This window comes from Microtus oregoni, unplaced genomic scaffold (genome assembly GCF_018167655.1).
Source record: "Microtus oregoni isolate MIOR12 unplaced genomic scaffold, Mior012 000001F_ref0000356, whole genome shotgun sequence".
In the NCBI taxonomy this organism is placed as follows: domain Eukaryota; kingdom Metazoa; phylum Chordata; class Mammalia; order Rodentia; family Cricetidae; genus Microtus; species Microtus oregoni.
The window spans coordinates 85,054,573-85,071,856 of NW_024543060.1; the positions used below are offsets into that span (position 1 = coordinate 85,054,573).

The following is a 17,284-nucleotide window of genomic DNA, read 5'->3' on the forward strand; positions in this document are numbered from 1 at the left end:
AGGCACAAAGGTTTACCCAATTCTTATTTTTAGGAATAGGAATGTGGGACCTCTTTGCTTGGACAGTATGGTTTCCAATTTTGTGTTTTATGGTATGTGTGTGTTTCTTGTACTTTTTCTTTTCTGGTTTGCTTGTTTGCCTGTTTGTTCTAAAGAGAAAGAAAGAAAGGAGTGGAGTTGGATGAGTAGGGAGGTGGAAAGGATCTGGGGACGGGGGGGGGAACTGATCAGAATAGGTTGTATGAAAAAATATTTCTTCTTTTTCTTTTACTGGTTTTTTGAGATGGGTTTTTTCTGTGTAGCACCGACTGTCCTGGAATTTACTCTGTAGACCAGGCTGGCCTCGAACTCACAAACAGGAAGGGGGACATTCAAGTGACAGAATGGTTACACAGGCTGACAGGGAGTCACAGCTCTGCAGGATGGGAAAGGTTGAGAGATCAGAGTTCACAATGGTTCAACCTTGTCCTATGTATCTACTTCAAAGGACAGAAGTCCTGCTTACTTTTAATTATTCGTATAAGAAAAAAGGGAAAGAGATTTTTGAAATCATAACTCAAAAATGTCATTAAATAAATATATCACTATCATTCTAGATTTTTTTCCTTCCAGTTACATTATCAGATGGCTTCTCCTGCCTACATTTAGGTTGCTTTGAATAAGACATTAAAATCCACAAATCTGAGTCCCACCACAACATGAAAATAAAAACTCCAGCTCATCCAAAAGAAGGTGGAATGGCTCAGCTGAAAAAACAGATAGGAAAATATGCAAATTAGACACGGAGCAACACAGGAACAAAACGCTGCTTGGCTCAGTGACCAGAGATGTTAGACACCTGAATGAGGTCGCCCCCAAAACTCAGGCCCGAGGACTCCAGTGAAGAACTGACCATGAAAAGACTGGAAAATAAAACTCCTCCCAGGACTGGGAGCGGGAGTTGAAGAAGCTGCCGTTTTCAGGAGAGAAAGAACCTACCAACTTCAGAGAGAAAAGTCAAAGTTTAATTCATCTGCCCAAAGCATTTAGTTCATGGAATTGAAAATCTGAGAGCCAATCTAAGGACGGGGAACAGCCGCTGTCTGTAGATGCTCTTTGTCCTTGCTCACACTGAGTCTCTACCTACATCTCTCTCCTTGTCCTTCCTCCAGTCTAAGTCCAGAGTAGGAAATGAAACCGAGAACACAAAAGATGAATTTTTGACGAGATGAAAGAACAATGAGACACACATGTCGCCTTGATCACCCTCGTCCACAACTCTGACAACTTTTAGGTACAAATTATTCTTCCTATCCTTCTTGTATCACCTATGAAAATTTTCCTTGTGCAATCAATGCACGTAAAACGCTTGCATTTCTTCTAAGTTAACTTTAGTAAATTCTTACATGAAAACTGTTTGTTCTCTCTGATGTGTTTAATTGCTCTATCGTGTTGCAGCAATTAATAAACCATAAATCATAAAAAGTGAATTTTTTTCTATGGCTACTTCAACCAAGCTGAATTTTGAAATACTAATCTGATATGGTGTTTTGATCGATGATACATTTGTTTTCTGTTTGTTAGTTTTACTGGCAGTACAGACACTTATTTGATGCTTCCCTAAGAAATGTAGGCAGGTTTATCATCTACTGTCAATCACTCTCAGCAGGTGCAGACTGCTCTGCCTTGCTAAGTGTAATCTGAGCATGCGCAATCATTTTACACACCCCTTTCTAATGGTATTCCCAACCGGCAGAGCAAAGGTCCAGGAAGAGGGGTCCATTATAGTGCTGAAGAGATCTCAGCGGTGAGCACATCCACAGCTGTGTTCAGCATATTCATTTCAACAGCAAATCACATTTTAGAAAGTTAGTTCTTGGGCTCCAACTGTATCGTTTCTAATGGTCTACCTGGATTGCTTCCATTTTCAGAGTGTGCAGAGGCCGAGAAGGGGAGCAGTGGTAGGGCACTGGCACTTGCCCAGCAGACGTAGGACCGTGTATGTAGAGTGTGTGTAGGGATTCATATCATTATGAACTACACCATTACAAAATGGATTCAGGATAAATTCCAAATGTTCCTTTTCCAACATGGCTTTTAAAAGTAGCAGGAGTTAAGATGTGCTGTCATGGGTACCCCACGTGATGATGCTGAGGGGCAGCTAAGGAAGGCAGCGCACCCACACATCACCACGTTTATCTTTATCATCTCCAACGTGCGAGCCAAATATCTGGGTCTCAGATACCAGTTTACCCTGAACAGAAGCCATGCATTCGGTCCACAATGGACGTCCCTGCTTAAGGAAAGAAAGCCACTGTGACTAACTGGTTCTAAAATCTTTTTGTTTTGTTTTGTTTTTTGAGACAGAATTTCTCTTTCTCTGCGTAGCCCTGGCTATCTTAGAACTTTGAGATCTGCCTGCCTCTGCCTCTTGAGTGTTGGGATTAAAGGCGTGTGCCATCACTGCCTGGCCGGGCTCACAACCATCTGTGATACGATCTGATGCCCTCGTCTGGTATGCGGGTGTACATGCAAAACATTCATACATAAAATATAAATAAACTAAATTTAAAAAACTGAGAAATTAACCAACTAATCGCCCTATCACAACTGAGTGACTGCAAGCTGATCCCCTGTCTTCTATGGCAGGGTATGCTTCTGTTCTGGAATTCCACCATGGGTATTGCTAACTTTAAATTGTAACAGGCAAATTTTGATTGTTGAGAGGAAGATTAAGATCAAACAGTATAACATAAAAAAAAAAAATTAAAGATACCCTGAAAACTACATGAGAATCGCTGAGAAGCGGCCCCTCTTTCTCCATGTAGCTCGACTCTCCCGGGATGAGATGCACGCTGCCTTCCATGTCCTCTACTGAGCTCTGACAGGTGCTGCTTTCTCCAGGGGTCAAGGCTTTCGCGAGGGTGTTAAATGCCCTAAAAGGAGACATCAGAAGCCGTGAGCTCGGGAAATCTCCAACAATAAAATGAAGTTTTTATACAAAATTCTGGAGTTATGAAGTCAAGGGGCTGTGGGAAGAGCTCAGTAGACCGCCTATCTAGCACGCACTAGGCCCTGGGGGTAGGGTAGGGGAACACGTTTAAACCTAAAAATTCTTCTGCAAATAGGGCAGGGGTGTGGCTCAGAGGCTTGTGTAGTGCTCCGGAAGCCAGTGCCACAGTCAGGAGGGGTCTGCACACAAAAGCAACTAAACAGCAACCGGGTTTCAGAAAACAACTTTCCTGTATGGCAAGCAGACTTTGTATTTCATGGACCTCTGTGATGAGCAAAACCAACAGATTAAATGTAGTAAGGGTAGCGTGAAATATTATATATATTGCCAAGAAGTTATCATCTCATTAAGTATGAGAGAATTTTTTTTTTTACACTTGTGGCTACTTAATGAAATACAGGCAGTTAAGAATTCAAGATTAGGGTAACACATAACCAAAGCTGCCGAGTAATTATTCAAAACAGTTTCCCAGACTGTCAAATGATAAACTTCTAGAGTTCCTTAAACAAGGTCATCATTTGGTCAACAATTACCCAAGGCTCTGAACCGCTGTCTCACACCCAGGCCTGGAGTAAACCAGGTGAGCGCTCTACCCTGAACGCCACTCAGTTGCACCCCAGCACAATGCTGGTATTTAAATAATAAACGGAAGTCTGAGAAAAGTTCAAAGGAATTTCATCTCTGTATTCTAAGTATTAATACTGACAAAATAAAACCAAATTCTGATTCTATTTTCTTTAAGAGTAATTTAACATTGCAGCTATTTCAATGAGATCTGACATTCATCTTTATCAGCAGATTCTAGTGGTGGGTGGGGAACAGGTTCATTCTACATCCCGAGGGAAAACATCTAAACACAAAACTTTGGAAACGTCAGACTCCAGCTGTCATTTAAAATGAAGGGAATCCCCAACTCGTCGAACCACAATATTAATTTTTTAACATACACTTACAGCTCAGGAAACTCAGAATGGAGCGTGTTCAGCATGTTGCATTAAAGGCAGATTTTCAGTTAAACTTTACGATGCCTTATGTTCTTCTATTTCTTATAGAAATAATTGTTTTCAGAAACTTTTATATACAGACATCAACATAAAAAAACATTTTAATCAACTCAAAATGAAGTTTAGGAAGATGGGACCAGACTTTACCTGGAGACATCCCCGTTGGACTGAATATCTTGATGAAATGCACAGAAGGACGTATCCCCATTGCGCAGGCTCTCCACCACGGGCATGTCGCCACCGGTGTAAGAAAGGTCTTTGGCTTTGCCGAGATTTGCTAAAGACGTGACCACACTGGCCAGTGTGCTTAAGTCACCCTGACACGACTCAACCTTAGATAGATAGATAGATAGATAGATAGATAGATAGATAACTAAAATTTTGCAAAGTGGTACTGATAGATTTCAAAACCTTAAATATTAAATTCTAGGTTATGGCATACTAAAGGAAAAGCAAATTAATAAATGAAATTGATGAATATAGCAGCTCATTTCTGCAATCCCAGCACTGAAGAGACTGAGGTAGGATTTCCACAAATCCAAGGCCAGTGTGGGCTATAGAGTGAGAGCCTGCCCTTAAAGAAAAAAGAAAAAAAAAAAAAAAGGAAAGACTCTTGAGGAAATATAGACTTAAAAGTAGGTATAAGTTCTTAAAAAATAATTAGAAAAGTTTAAAACAAAAATTATACTTACTAGCTAATATAACTAAGTCATAGTTACTTCCTCTATAAAAGGACACCAGGTAATAATTCTTTTTAGCATTATGATTTAATATTGTTAAAACTTCCAAAAATTTTTTTAAGATTAAAATTTTTTAATTTTATGTGTATGAGTATTTTGCTTGCATGGAAGTCTGTGCACCACCTGCAGCCTGGTGCTCCCAGAGGTCAAACAGAAGGGCATTAGGATCCCCCTGGGACTAGCGTTACAAGTGATTGTGAACTACCACGTAGGTGCTGGGAACTGAACATGGGTCCTCTACAAGAGCAGTAAGGGCTCTTAACCTCTGGGCTATCTCACCTTTCCAGCCCCAAAGATTTAGTTTTATTTTTTAAATAAAGAATATGCCATTTAAATGCCTTAACAACTAGAGTTCTGTTGACGTGAGATGCATCTGCTCCTGGCAGCACCAATCAACTCCCAAAGACACTCCATGTGGAACTTGTTTTCTTTTTGTCGAAACTGGTTTATTGGACAAAGAACTGCCCCTGTTCTCGACTGCTGATAGTAAGCATGCTGTCCAATCTGGACAAGCAGAACACAAAAAGTGGCTGCTGAACCTTGCCAAGACAGGTTAGAACAGTCTTTCAAATTTTCCTGCTTCTGAATATGGTCTGTCAGATATTCTAGGCCTATAGCCAAAGTTGGTGCCCCAACATTGCAGAGACTTTGGGTGACTGTTTAGGCAACCAGTGGTTTCTGTCATTTCTTGCATCTTTTGGAAGTCACTTGCTTGCACTTCCTGCTTACTTAGGTAATATTGCCTTCCTTCTCAGGTCTTTGATGGGGTTGAAGGCTAGACAGTTATAGTTTTAATCCTCTTGTATCTTAGCTAAGGGTGAATAAGGTACAAGACTTGGACTCTTCAAGATAGGACAGTTACTGGAGTAATCTCTGTAATTTGCCAATTACCTATGGTCTGGATATTTAGAATGTATTTCTTGCTTGATGTTCTTGTTGGCTGCAGTTTCATTTTTGTGCCTCTTAGCACCTTTTCTTCTGGATAATACTTGATAGTTGTTTTTATTGTATATAGTTTTATGTTAGGATTAGAACCTCCTTAATTAGAAAAAAAGGGAAAATGTTGTGGGATTTTGATCTGTTAGCCAATGACATTTGGGGTGACTGGCTGTATGTACATGGTTTTCTCGGAACATATGACCGGATAAAACTGAGGAGGGGGCTGCTGTGGCGCTCTCTCTCCTGGGTGGTAGGGGCTGGAGCAAGCGCAGAAAAGCAGAAGAGAAGAAGCTTGAAGTTGGTCCTCTTCTCCCTTGGGCATAATGGCAGGGCGACAGCGGCCAGGTCAGCATCAGCATCCACTTTGTTTTGTATTTGTGAGCTTGCTTTTTCCATTGCACCCCTTAATCAATTCTTAGATAGAGTTTCATGGGTGTTCACTTCAGATGTCGTTGTCTTAACTGAAATGCAGGACCAGACCTGGCACTAGTGCAGGGGGAAATGGACCCCTGGTCTGGGTTATGTTTTCTTCTTACCAGAGTTGAAGAAACTCCTAGTCAAGCTCTCAGCTCTTAGGCCAGATCACACACCTTCCCGTTTGTCTGCGCTAGTTTGTCAAGAATGAATAATTATTGACTGCATCTGCAATGCATTAGTTAAAATCACTGCACAGGAAGAGCAGGGAAGGGCTTCATTTTTTTCCTTTCATTTTAGCTTGCAATCTTGAAAGCAACGAGTTGACACTCAGCAACTTCTCATAGTGACAGATGAGCTTTTGGAAGTATCATTTTCAATGAAAAGATTTTAATATACTTAATGCTTCAGTTTATTAAATGCTTTTGAGGTCGGGGAGATGGGCCAGTGGTTAATTTGCTTGGCTCACAAACAGTAAGCATCAGGACTGAAGTTCACACACCTAGAGTCTATGTGAATGCCACTGGACATGTGTCCTGTCTGTAATGTCAGCTCACAGCCCTGGAGCAAACTGGAGAGCCATGTCTGTGGGCCCAATTAAGAGATCCTGCCTCAACAAATAAGATGAAGAGTAATCAAATAAGTCTCCCAACATGGGGGGGGGGGCTTCACATACACGTGTACACACACACATATATAAACACGTATACATGCACACACATACACAGAAGTACATAATACTTTTTTAATGTTCAAACTATCCCACCCAAACCTAATAACAAAACCTTTAAGCTTCTCTATTGCCTATTATAGCCGTTAATTTGTTTTGTCTGTGCATACATGATTGGTTTCTTTGTTTTTAATGCAGAGCCCTGCTATACCAATCACGGTTGGCCTGCTGCTTCCTACTGCATAGCCCATGCTAGCCCTGAGCTTGTGATCCCCACTTCTGCCTCCCGAGAGCTGGAATTACAGGTGTAAAACACTACATCTAGTACATGTAACCATTCTGAATAATATCAGAAAGTTTCATTGGTTTTATTAATTCTTTAATTTATATGAAACATCCTTTGGTGACTAAGTAAACAATTTTTGTGCCCCCAGATCCTTAATGAATATCCTGCCTATTATCAAGTTTTTACGTGACATATGTATATACATATATATATGTATATATATACACACACATATGTATTTCTTAATGTCTTTACTATGAGCTGGCTTGCTGCCCTGAGGAGATTTGGGAGGGCCTGTGAAAAGACTTTCTCCCATCTGCCCTAGGCTCTGGCTCTGCAGGAATCACAGCACCAAAGTTCTAGGGCATCAATCACAGAATGACTGTGGTCTGACTAGAAAGATGGTAACATATTATGTGTGTATGCATACATGTACACATATAATATACATATATGTACGTATGTGTATTATATGTGTACATATATATTAACCTGTCCATTAATCCTGTCCAACAGGAATCTTCATCCATTTTCAACAGAATGACCCAGCACACACAAGTTGCAAAAGCTCATGTCCCAGTCAATTAGCCTTTTCTCTCTCTCTCTCTCTCTCTCTCTCTCTCTCTCTCTCAACAGGGTATCTTCCATGTAGCCCTGGCTGTCCTGGAACTAGATCTTTTTTTCCCCCTTTTTTATACATTTTTTATTGATATTTACTGAGCTCTACATTTTTCTCTGCTCCCCTCCCTGCCTCTTCCCCTCCCTCCAATTCTCCCACAAGGTCCCCATGCTCCCAATTTACTCAGGAGATCTTGTCTTTTTCTACTTTCTACTTCCCATGTAGATTATATCTCTTTATCTCTCTCTTAGTGTTGAAACTAGACATTACAGACCAGGCTGACCTTTAATTCACAGAGATCCTCCTGCCTCTGCCTTCTGAATGCCGGGATTAAAGGAATTTACTCACATAGTCTGCTAGGTATTTTAATTTTTATCTAAAACTAAGAAGTGTAACTATTCCTTTCCATGAGAGGAAATATGTCTAACTAGATTTCCAAGTTTCTGCCACTGGAGCTTCTTAGGTAATGTGACAAAGAAAAATCTCATCTTGTGATGCAGTATTTAGGGACATTTGTTGTGTTTTCCGTTACATTTTTTGGTGCTGAGATTGAACCAAGGACCTCATGTCTGCTGCGCATGTTCTTCTATTGGATGACACCTCGGTGCTCTGGCACTGTTGAGTCTGCAGAGCCAGAGCCCTGGGCAGGTGGCACAAAGTCTCATCACAGGCCCTCCCAAACCTTCTCAGGGCCTGCAGGGCAGCTCTGAGTAAAGGCGCTGGCCACTAACAACGACTACTTGAGTACCACAAGATCCCACGCGGTGGGGAGCGAGAACCAACTCCAGAAAGTTGTCCTCTGACTTCCCCATATGCATGATGGTGAACACACACACACACACACACACACACACACACACACACAGAGAGAGAGAGAGAGAGAGAGAGAGAGAGAGAGAGAGTAAATAAATAAACATGACAAAAACAGACTAAAAATCTTTTTAGGAAAACGTCTTTCTTCTCATACAGTTTTGGGAAATTACAGAAAGCTTACACACTTTACCTAAATAGAGAAACCTTTTAGGGCTGGAGAGATGGCTTCTAAGGGGCAGCAGAGGCTGCTGTGCAGGCAGGAAGATCTCAGTTCAGATCCCGAGCGCACACTCAACCATGGGGCTGCTTGTTCCGAGTTTGGCAAGACCCTCTCTCAGGGAACAAGGCAGACGGCAATGGAGCAGGGCATCTCCTCCAGCCTTGGTGAACATGAGCATGAGGAGGCACATAGGCATGTACACATGGATGTGTGTGCACACGCACGTACAGAAATCTTTCCTTTAGACCCGTGCCAAAGAAAGGTCTGCTCCAGTCTCAGGATAGTTTAGATGACTTGGGTGTGGAATCTGAGATCACAGGCAACCTCATTCTGCTCTGACCCCAGACCCCACAGAAATGCTGAGGACAAACAGTGGCTGAGGTCACAGGCAATTAGGGGCTGTACATCATCCTGAGACTCAAATGCGTGTTCCGACTGAGGGATACCAAGAACTTCCCTTTACTTGAACTATCAAGTATTTTGGCATTAATAAATCTAGCAGGGAAAATAAGAGGAATACATGCAAGAATTCTGTGCTTTTCTTCTGCTGGTTTTTTTCAGGTGGGCTCACAATACATCCTAGCTGACCCTCAAATCAGAGTGTACACCAGGCTAGAGTGTAGACCAGGCTGGCTCCGCTTACGATCACTGTCCTGCCTTTAGCCATCCAAGTTGCTGGGATTACAAGAAGTGTACCATTATATCTGGTTTGGGTTTAGCATAACTAATTAATTTTCTAACAACTTTGATTTCAAGGTGAAAGAAAAGAAACTGGGAATACTTTCAATTTTTGTTGCTTTCATGTTAAAGATAAAATTTTAGTGGCACGGTGAAGAATTCTATCAAATAATTTTAGCTTTAGAAACAGGAATTAGGAACTGGAGAGATAGTTTTGCTGTTAGGAGCACTGGCTGCTCTTCCAAAGGTCATGAGTTCAATTCCCAGCAACCACATGTTGGCTCACAATCATGAGTAATGGGATCTGATGCCCTCTTTTGGCCTGCAGGCATACATGCAGACAGAACACTCATACAGAAAATATACAAATAAGTAAAACCTTTTAAAGAAGGAAACAGGGATTACTGCTCAGGAGCCCAGCATGGGGCCAAGGGCTCAAACTCCAGCACTGGGGACAGAGAGGGGCAGGAGAGGGGTCTTGAAATCGTACTCCTTACCTTATCCGGTGTCATCAGCATAGCTGGTTCTGTTTTTATCCCAGGCTGGTGAATATTTACGAACATTCCCGAATCCAACAGGCCTGTAGACCTGGAACAAATGAAGCCTGAATTTTAGTCTTACTTGATGTGGGAAGAGAAGCAAAGGACCCAGCTTCTTATTGTCATCTGTATGGCACCTGGTGGTCTCGCCATCCGTCACAAAGGTCGGAGTTGCAGCCAGCGGGCTTCGGAGGTCTTTGCGGATGTAGATTTTTTCTGTGGAAGCCGCACAGTTGGAAGACTTTTCTCGGGATACTTCAATGGGTTTTCTTTCACACTGAACGGCTATAAAAACATGTTAAATAATTTTACTACGATACAGACGCTATGGGAATTTGTAAATCTAAGCTTCTTGTCATCAGAGGGAGACACTGCTTCCGACTGAATCCCAAAGGCGACCGTCAGTCTTTACAGTCTATCCACGTTCAATGATGCTGCCCCTATTTGCGAAACTGGTCAACTTACATCTTATCCTGCCTTCCTATTTTGCCACTCCTGTGGTAGAAAAACAGAACTCTTAAAAAAACCTCACTGCCAAGAACTGAAGGGAGCCGTCCCTTATGTATATAGAGTTCAATTACAGCCACAGAAGAGTGACCGAAACAGCCTGCGGAGAGCTGACCCGCAAGAGAGAGCTAATTGTATGCACGCTCCATGTGCTGCGGTCTAAAAACCATCACCCCTTCCAAGCAGGTACATACAGTCCTGCTTCATCCCGAAAGCGATGCAGCGCTGTAACCTGCAGTACTGACAGCGGTTCCGGTGGTGCTTATTAATTACACAGTCTTTGGATCCGCGGCACGAATAAACTAGGTTCTTTCGGATGCTTCTTTTAAAAAATCCTTTGCAGCCTTCGCAGGTTATCGCTCCATAATGACGCCCTAGAGATGAAATGTTTAAGAAAAAACAAAACATACTATAGATTAGAAGGGAAATAAGTTCGTTTTTTTTTCTATTAAAGCAACAATATATAAAATGAAATTGTGATTTTGAGATTCTGACAAAATTTTCTTTTAGGATTTATTTAAGTAGAGAACCAAACAACCATATCCTGTGGTAAGTTTAATGATAGGCAGCTTTAAATTTTATAGTGTAACATTAAAAGTACTGGAGAACTTAGGGACAAAGTCATCATAAAAATTCTATTATGTGCGTTAAAATTTCCTATCCTAAGAAAGCTCACAAATGACTGTTATGTCATCTATCATGCAACAGCGCCCCCTGCTGCTGGGGGAATGTATCACCTGGAAATGCTAAGCAAGCCTTCTACCACCAGTCCGCATCCTTGGCTATAGCGGATGCTTTAATATTACAGCTCTGTGCTCCAGAAAAACGGAAAGTGCTACCTAGTACTGGAATGATAATAACCTTCCTTTGTCAGCTCCACTTTGGAAACTCCTTTATTTTTTTAGAGACAGGGTTTCTTAGTAGCTCTGGAGCCTGTCCTGGAACTAGCTCTGTGCACCAGGCTGGCCTCAAACTCACAGAGATCCACCTGCCTCTGCCTCCCAAATGCTGGAATTAAAGATGTGCGCCACCACCGCCCAGCTATAAACTTCATAATAAAGCGACTATAGTCTGGGGCTAAAAAGATGGCTTGGTGGGAAGGGCAGTTGCTACCCTTGTAACGGGTCCAGGACCAGTTCCCAGCTGCTGCCCTTGCAGCCTGTCCAGGACCAGTTCCCAGCTGCTGCCCTTGCAGCGGGTCCAGGACCAGTTCCCAGCTGCTGCCCTTGCAGCGGGTCCAGGACCAGTTCCCAGCTGCTGCCCTTGCAGCGTGTCCAGGACCAGTTCCCAGCTGCTGCTTTTACAGCGTGTCCAGGACCAGTTCCCAGCTGCTGCCCTTGCAGCGTGTCCAGGACCAGTTCCCAGCTGCTGCCCTTGCAGCGGGTCCAGGACCCGTTCCCAGCACCCACCACCATCCATCTGCAACTCCAGCCTCAGGGGATTCGACACCCTCTTCTCGCCTCCACAGGTATCAGGTGCACACACCGCACACACAGATACAACCAGCCAAACTGCTCATACACATATTACATTTTAATTAACCTGTTATTTGACCAATCATTTGTTTTATATGATTAACAACTTACACACACTTGAGGGAAAGCTCGAATGGAGAGCTTTGTAATGAAATTTCAAAAAAGAAATTTAACAAAGACAAGCTGGGCCCTTAAGCTCCACCCCAGCGACACCTGAGCACATGTATGAACAGACATGAGTGAGAACTTCTGACAGGAAGTCAGCGATGATCAGAATTTACATGATCTCTCGCTGAGCACTCAGACATGACTGAAAACAGCCCACCCAGGTCCTAGAGTCGTACTTCCCCAGCAGACCCCATCTGAACACAGTTGCTAACCATGGCCAGGCCTGGTTCATTCCTGAATAGAAAGGTAACAGAATCAAAAACGCAGAACTCCAAATAAAGACTGACCAAAGAACCTTCTACTTCAGCAATCCAATCTACTCTGAATTCCTAAAACAGGGTTTGGGGAAGTGTTGCGGGAGGTCCTTCCGTTCCTCCAGCCAATAGCTGCTGAGATACCAGCCCATTGGGGCGTGGTCTCTCTCCCTTTAAAAATGCGGCTACTTCCCTTCTCGCTCTCTTTGCTTCCTGCTCCAGTTCCAGCGACTAGACTTCTTCCTGATTGCGCAGAGGGCTGTTGTCTGGGACGGTTATCTGTAAGTTTTTTCCCCTTTAAATAAATACCACCCAGCCTGGCGGTGGTGGCACACGCCTTTAATCCCAGCACTCGGGAGGCAGAGGCAGGCAGATCTCTGTGAGTTCGAGACCAGCCTGGTCTACTAGAGCTAGTTCCAGGACAGGCTCCAAAACCACAGAGAAACCCTGTCTCGAAAAACCAAAAAAAAAAAAAAAAAAACAAACCACCCTATTAATCATAATTCCAAACTGGTGTGGCACTGTTTGTGACTTACACCTTCAGGAAAGCATGTTAAAAAAATTAACGACATAATGTATTATTAAAGACCACAAATCATTTACCGGGGATCCCTTTGGCAAATACAATTTTTTACATTTAACACTTTTTATGTGTTTACTTCTACACAAGGAAAACAAAACCAATATTTGATACCACTATAAATCAAACTAAACGACATTGAAGGAAAAGTATAAAAAGAGAGAGAAAAGTGAAGCTATAGGCCACAAAGATGAAGCATAAAAACATTCTTCGGTTTATTTTCTAATTTTAGAGGGAACACAGCTGAGGAGCAGTTACTTTAAACAGTGTAAAATACGCAGAATTATTTTTGACCCTACCTGAGGCTTTGTCTCCACACACGACGCAGAGGTCAAAAACCTTATTTGGTCCCTGGTCAGGAGAATTTTCTGTGAAGAGCTTTAGAGAAGAAATGCATCATTGATCAGCGAGAGCTTCATACTGTCCAACAGTGAAAGAACAGTCAGGGACACTGCTTGCTTCGACATAAGCTACCCTTCACCTAAGAACTACATCTCTATGGATGTAGCAGCGAAGCTAGCCTTCTTCCACAGAGAAAAAAAAAAAAAACGCTTCAGTGCAATCAAGGTGAAAACTATGAGTACCTATATCCTTGTTCCACAATAATCACACCAACTCATTCAGACACCACCTTTGTTCCCAGTATTGTGAGAAGGGGTGGGGAGGGCAGGAGGCTCTTTGTGAATTCAAGTCCAGCCTGTTCCACTTACTTAGTTCCCGTCTAGCCAGGGCTACATAAAGAAGCTTTATCAAGAACAAAACCAAAACACCAAAATCCAACTGGTGGCTGAGAGCACTCGCTGCTCTTTAGAGGTCATGGGTTCGGTTCCTGGCACTCACATCAGGTGGCTCACAACCAATTTGTACACCTAGTTCCAGGGACTGACACCTTCCTCGGACCTCCACAGGCACCTGCATACATGTTCTGTATGCAAATATCCTCAGGTACACACATACATATAAAATAAATAAATCTTTAGAAAAAAGTACGACACATAAATATGTATTTTTAAATGTAAGCTACTCATACACACTGACATTAGTCATGTATAAAATCATTCATATAGAAACACGTTTCGGTATTCTATAGTTCTGTCTTTGACAGTTCAGAACCTTTCCCGATGAAAGGACCCAGAAAAAGCATAGAGTAGAGCTGGTGGTGACACGGTGGTGTGAGGCTAGGGGACGAGGATCTTTGTGTGAGGGCAACCTGGGCTGCACAGTGAGACCCCGTGTCACACAAATGAGCCCCTGGTTGTTGACAGATTAATTATAATTATGCAAATATGACTGCTACACAGACACCACATAACGGTCATTGCTGAGATGAGGCGGAGGGGCCTTGGGTGAACTACGGAGTCCATTAACTTGTATAAAGAGCTCATCACTGTGTACAGCTACTGGGATGCTACTAAGAAACTGCAGTTTCTTCCTTCAGATTTACTTCTGTTACTCTTTTGTTAGTTGCTTCCCTGATAAGAAAGACATGTTTTTTACTGTGATTTACCTGGAGGTGTGGTGTGGACAGATCGGGAGTGGCAAAGAACAGCTGGTTTACCCCTGCGGCATCTGGAGAGGCGAGGAAGACCTTTCCCGGGGTGGAGCCTTCATGATTAGCCAGAATGAACTGCTTGCCCTGCGTGCTATGGTCAAGTGCTGTCACAATCTGGATTTTCTGCTCGCTCTGCTGCTCTGTAACAATCTAACACAACCATGCACGTTAATAATCGATTCAACCCAATCGTGTCTGCTTCCTTTTGAGGCAGGTCTGGCTATGCAGCCATATTGGCCTTGAACTCACAATCCGCTACCATAACTGGCCTTTGTTTTCCTTTAATGAATCAATTTTAACCTCAAAACAAGCTAGAATAGCAAGTCATACACTTTTAAAATGACAATTCTTCTTTTAATGATCTCTGAGTTTGAGGCCAGCCTGGTTTACAGAGTAAGTTCCAGAACAGCCAGAGCTACATAGAAAAACCCTGTTTCAAAAATACATAATAAATCAATAAATAAATAAATCAATAAAAGTACGATAGCAAGATTATTTGGTTTTATCACTACTTTGATTCCTTCCTTCATACTTGTCACTCAACGGTTCTCCACCTGTGGGTTACAACACCTTTTGCAAACCTCTATCTAGAAAACTATATTTTCATTTCTAACAGTAGAAAAATTTCAGCTATGAGGTAGCAAAGAAAATAACTGTATGATTGTGAATTAAAAGTCTAATGTTCACTTAGTTTTTAGAAAAGAGAACTAGGTACACGCATGACCTACCTACCTGTCACTGGGATGAAACATTAGATGGGTAAAAGGGTATTTACTACAGTGTAACAGAATAATCTTTAAACAGATAATAAACTTGATCTCAATGGAGAGCAGTAACTAGGTAAGCAATTCGCAGGTCTCAGGACCCCTCGACACTCAATAAAAGTCTGGAGCCAGCTCTCTGTCAAGTTAGACAACCACGCCAAGATCCAGGAGGATGGAAAGGACCCCATCAGCTGCAGAAGGGACCCAGCAGGAGGAGGGACGTGACAAGAAGTACCACTCTCAAGGGGAACGTCACCAAGCTTCTCAAGAGCCCCCGGTGACAGAAGGACATGGCCTGCTCTATCTAGACGTACAAATGCTTGAGAGGACTCAGGACAGAACAGAGGTCTGGCAACATCTGCTAAAGGACACTCCTGAGGCCTGGGGACATGTTCTGGCTCTACCCTGGCTGTCCTATGGGAATAAAATGAAGAAAGTGGGGGTGGGGAAGGCATAAAAAATTTCTAAGATAATGAAAACCCTTTATTTAAAAACTTCTTATCATATTCACTAATAGGAAATAACATTTCATGAAAACTAAGTTTATTTCTCCACTAAATATGCAATAGCAAGAGTGGTGCTGTTTTACATTTCTGTGAGCTCTTTCAATATCTGCTTTAACAGAGTTGTAAGTTCATATCTGTTCCTTCCTTTGGACTATTAGAATATGTTGTTCTGGTTCAAATTTAAAAAGAAAACTCACTCTTACAGAGATAGTGCAGAAAAGAACAGAATATTTTAATAGCATGTTGGTCTGTGGAACGTGTTCATCGATAGCACCAAACATGACATGCAGCTTTGCAAAAGTTAGCGGCAGTGTGGACTCAGGAGTCACATCGCGTACAAATGGAGAACCCAGGGCAGGGCAGAGAGACCACTGAAGAAACAGGTACTATGTCTCATGAAGTCATAAACATTCTAATCTTTTTTTCTTACAATTAATCATTTTGTCCACTATTATTTATGCCCAGTCTGGCCTTGAACTTGAGATCCTCCAGCCTCTACCTCCTGAGTTCTGGGACTGTAGGCATGTGCCAGTAGCCTGACAGGTAAATTAATAATTTTTATAGGTACTAATATCGTGAGGAAGACCTTTTTTATTACATTATTACATTACTATAATCATCAGACTTACTTATATGAGGCAGTCGAACCTTATCAACCATATCATAGTATGGTTATGATACAACTTGACTGAACTATGCAGATATTTGTTTGAACAATCTATCCTATCCTAGTTATTATCTTATTATTGTGCACGTGTGTATGTGTGTGTGTGTACACACGCGTGTGCACAAGAGAGAACTGCATGTGTGCGGTGGTCAGAGGACACCCCTGTGGAGTTGCTTCCTTCCTTCCACCTTTCTGTGTCCCAGGGCTTGAACTCACGTCACCAGGCTTGCTCAGAATCAGCCTCTACTTGCTAAGACACCTCAAGGGTCTGATCCAGTTATTACTATCAGACCTTAAACCAACTGCCCTGGATTATACTGCAGATCTGGACTGAGCCTGCTTCTTTTTAGTATTTTTAGTTTTGAACATTTACTTGCGTGTACGCACATGTACATACATGCACTCCATAGCATGCACCCTTAACGTGCATGTGGAGGGAGAGGACACCTTCAAGAGTTCTCTTTCCTCCTTACCATACAGGTTCTGGGGACCAAACTCTGGTTGTTAGATTTAGTGGCAGGCACCATCTCCCTGGTCCCTGAGACTGGTTGTCATGGGTGCTATTGCACAGCAGGGCCTATCTCTCTTTCCTACAGGGAACGGAGGCCAGGGAAGGTCACTAAGAGGCAGTGTTGTGTTTTCTGATGCTTGCTTCTGGGGCCTGACATGTCCCAGCATTTTTAATCACTTCAAAAATAACCATGTCAGATGCGGTCAAAATAGTTCAGACTGAAAGAGTCAAAATTAACTGTGTCTATGGGAGTAACAGGTCACAAACTTTGGATAAAAATCCCCAAAATATATGCCATAAAAAAAAAAACAAAAAAACTGAGGCTGGAGCCGGGCGATGGTGGCGCACGCCTTTAATCCCAGCACTCGGGAGGCAGAGGCAGGCGG

The 17,284-nt window shown here is 42.5% G+C and overlaps 1 protein-coding gene across 1 annotated transcript in view; it reads right to left on the reverse strand.

The window, feature by feature from the left end:
* The window catches only part of Nr2c1 (nuclear receptor subfamily 2 group C member 1), a 51,008-nt gene that overhangs the window by 23,611 nt on the left and 10,113 nt on the right, over nucleotides 1–17,284 (reverse strand). Inside the window, exons 3-9 of the mRNA XM_041675267.1 lie at nucleotides 14,406–14,600; nucleotides 13,198–13,276; nucleotides 10,616–10,795; nucleotides 10,052–10,199; nucleotides 9,873–9,963; nucleotides 4,144–4,328; nucleotides 2,756–2,915 (exon numbers count right to left, since the gene is read on the reverse strand). Coding sequence (XP_041531201.1) covers nucleotides 2,756–2,915; nucleotides 4,144–4,328; nucleotides 9,873–9,963; nucleotides 10,052–10,199; nucleotides 10,616–10,795; nucleotides 13,198–13,276; nucleotides 14,406–14,600 — 1,038 coding nt within the window. The remainder of the gene's footprint in view (nucleotides 1–2,755; nucleotides 2,916–4,143; nucleotides 4,329–9,872; nucleotides 9,964–10,051; nucleotides 10,200–10,615; nucleotides 10,796–13,197; nucleotides 13,277–14,405; nucleotides 14,601–17,284) is intronic.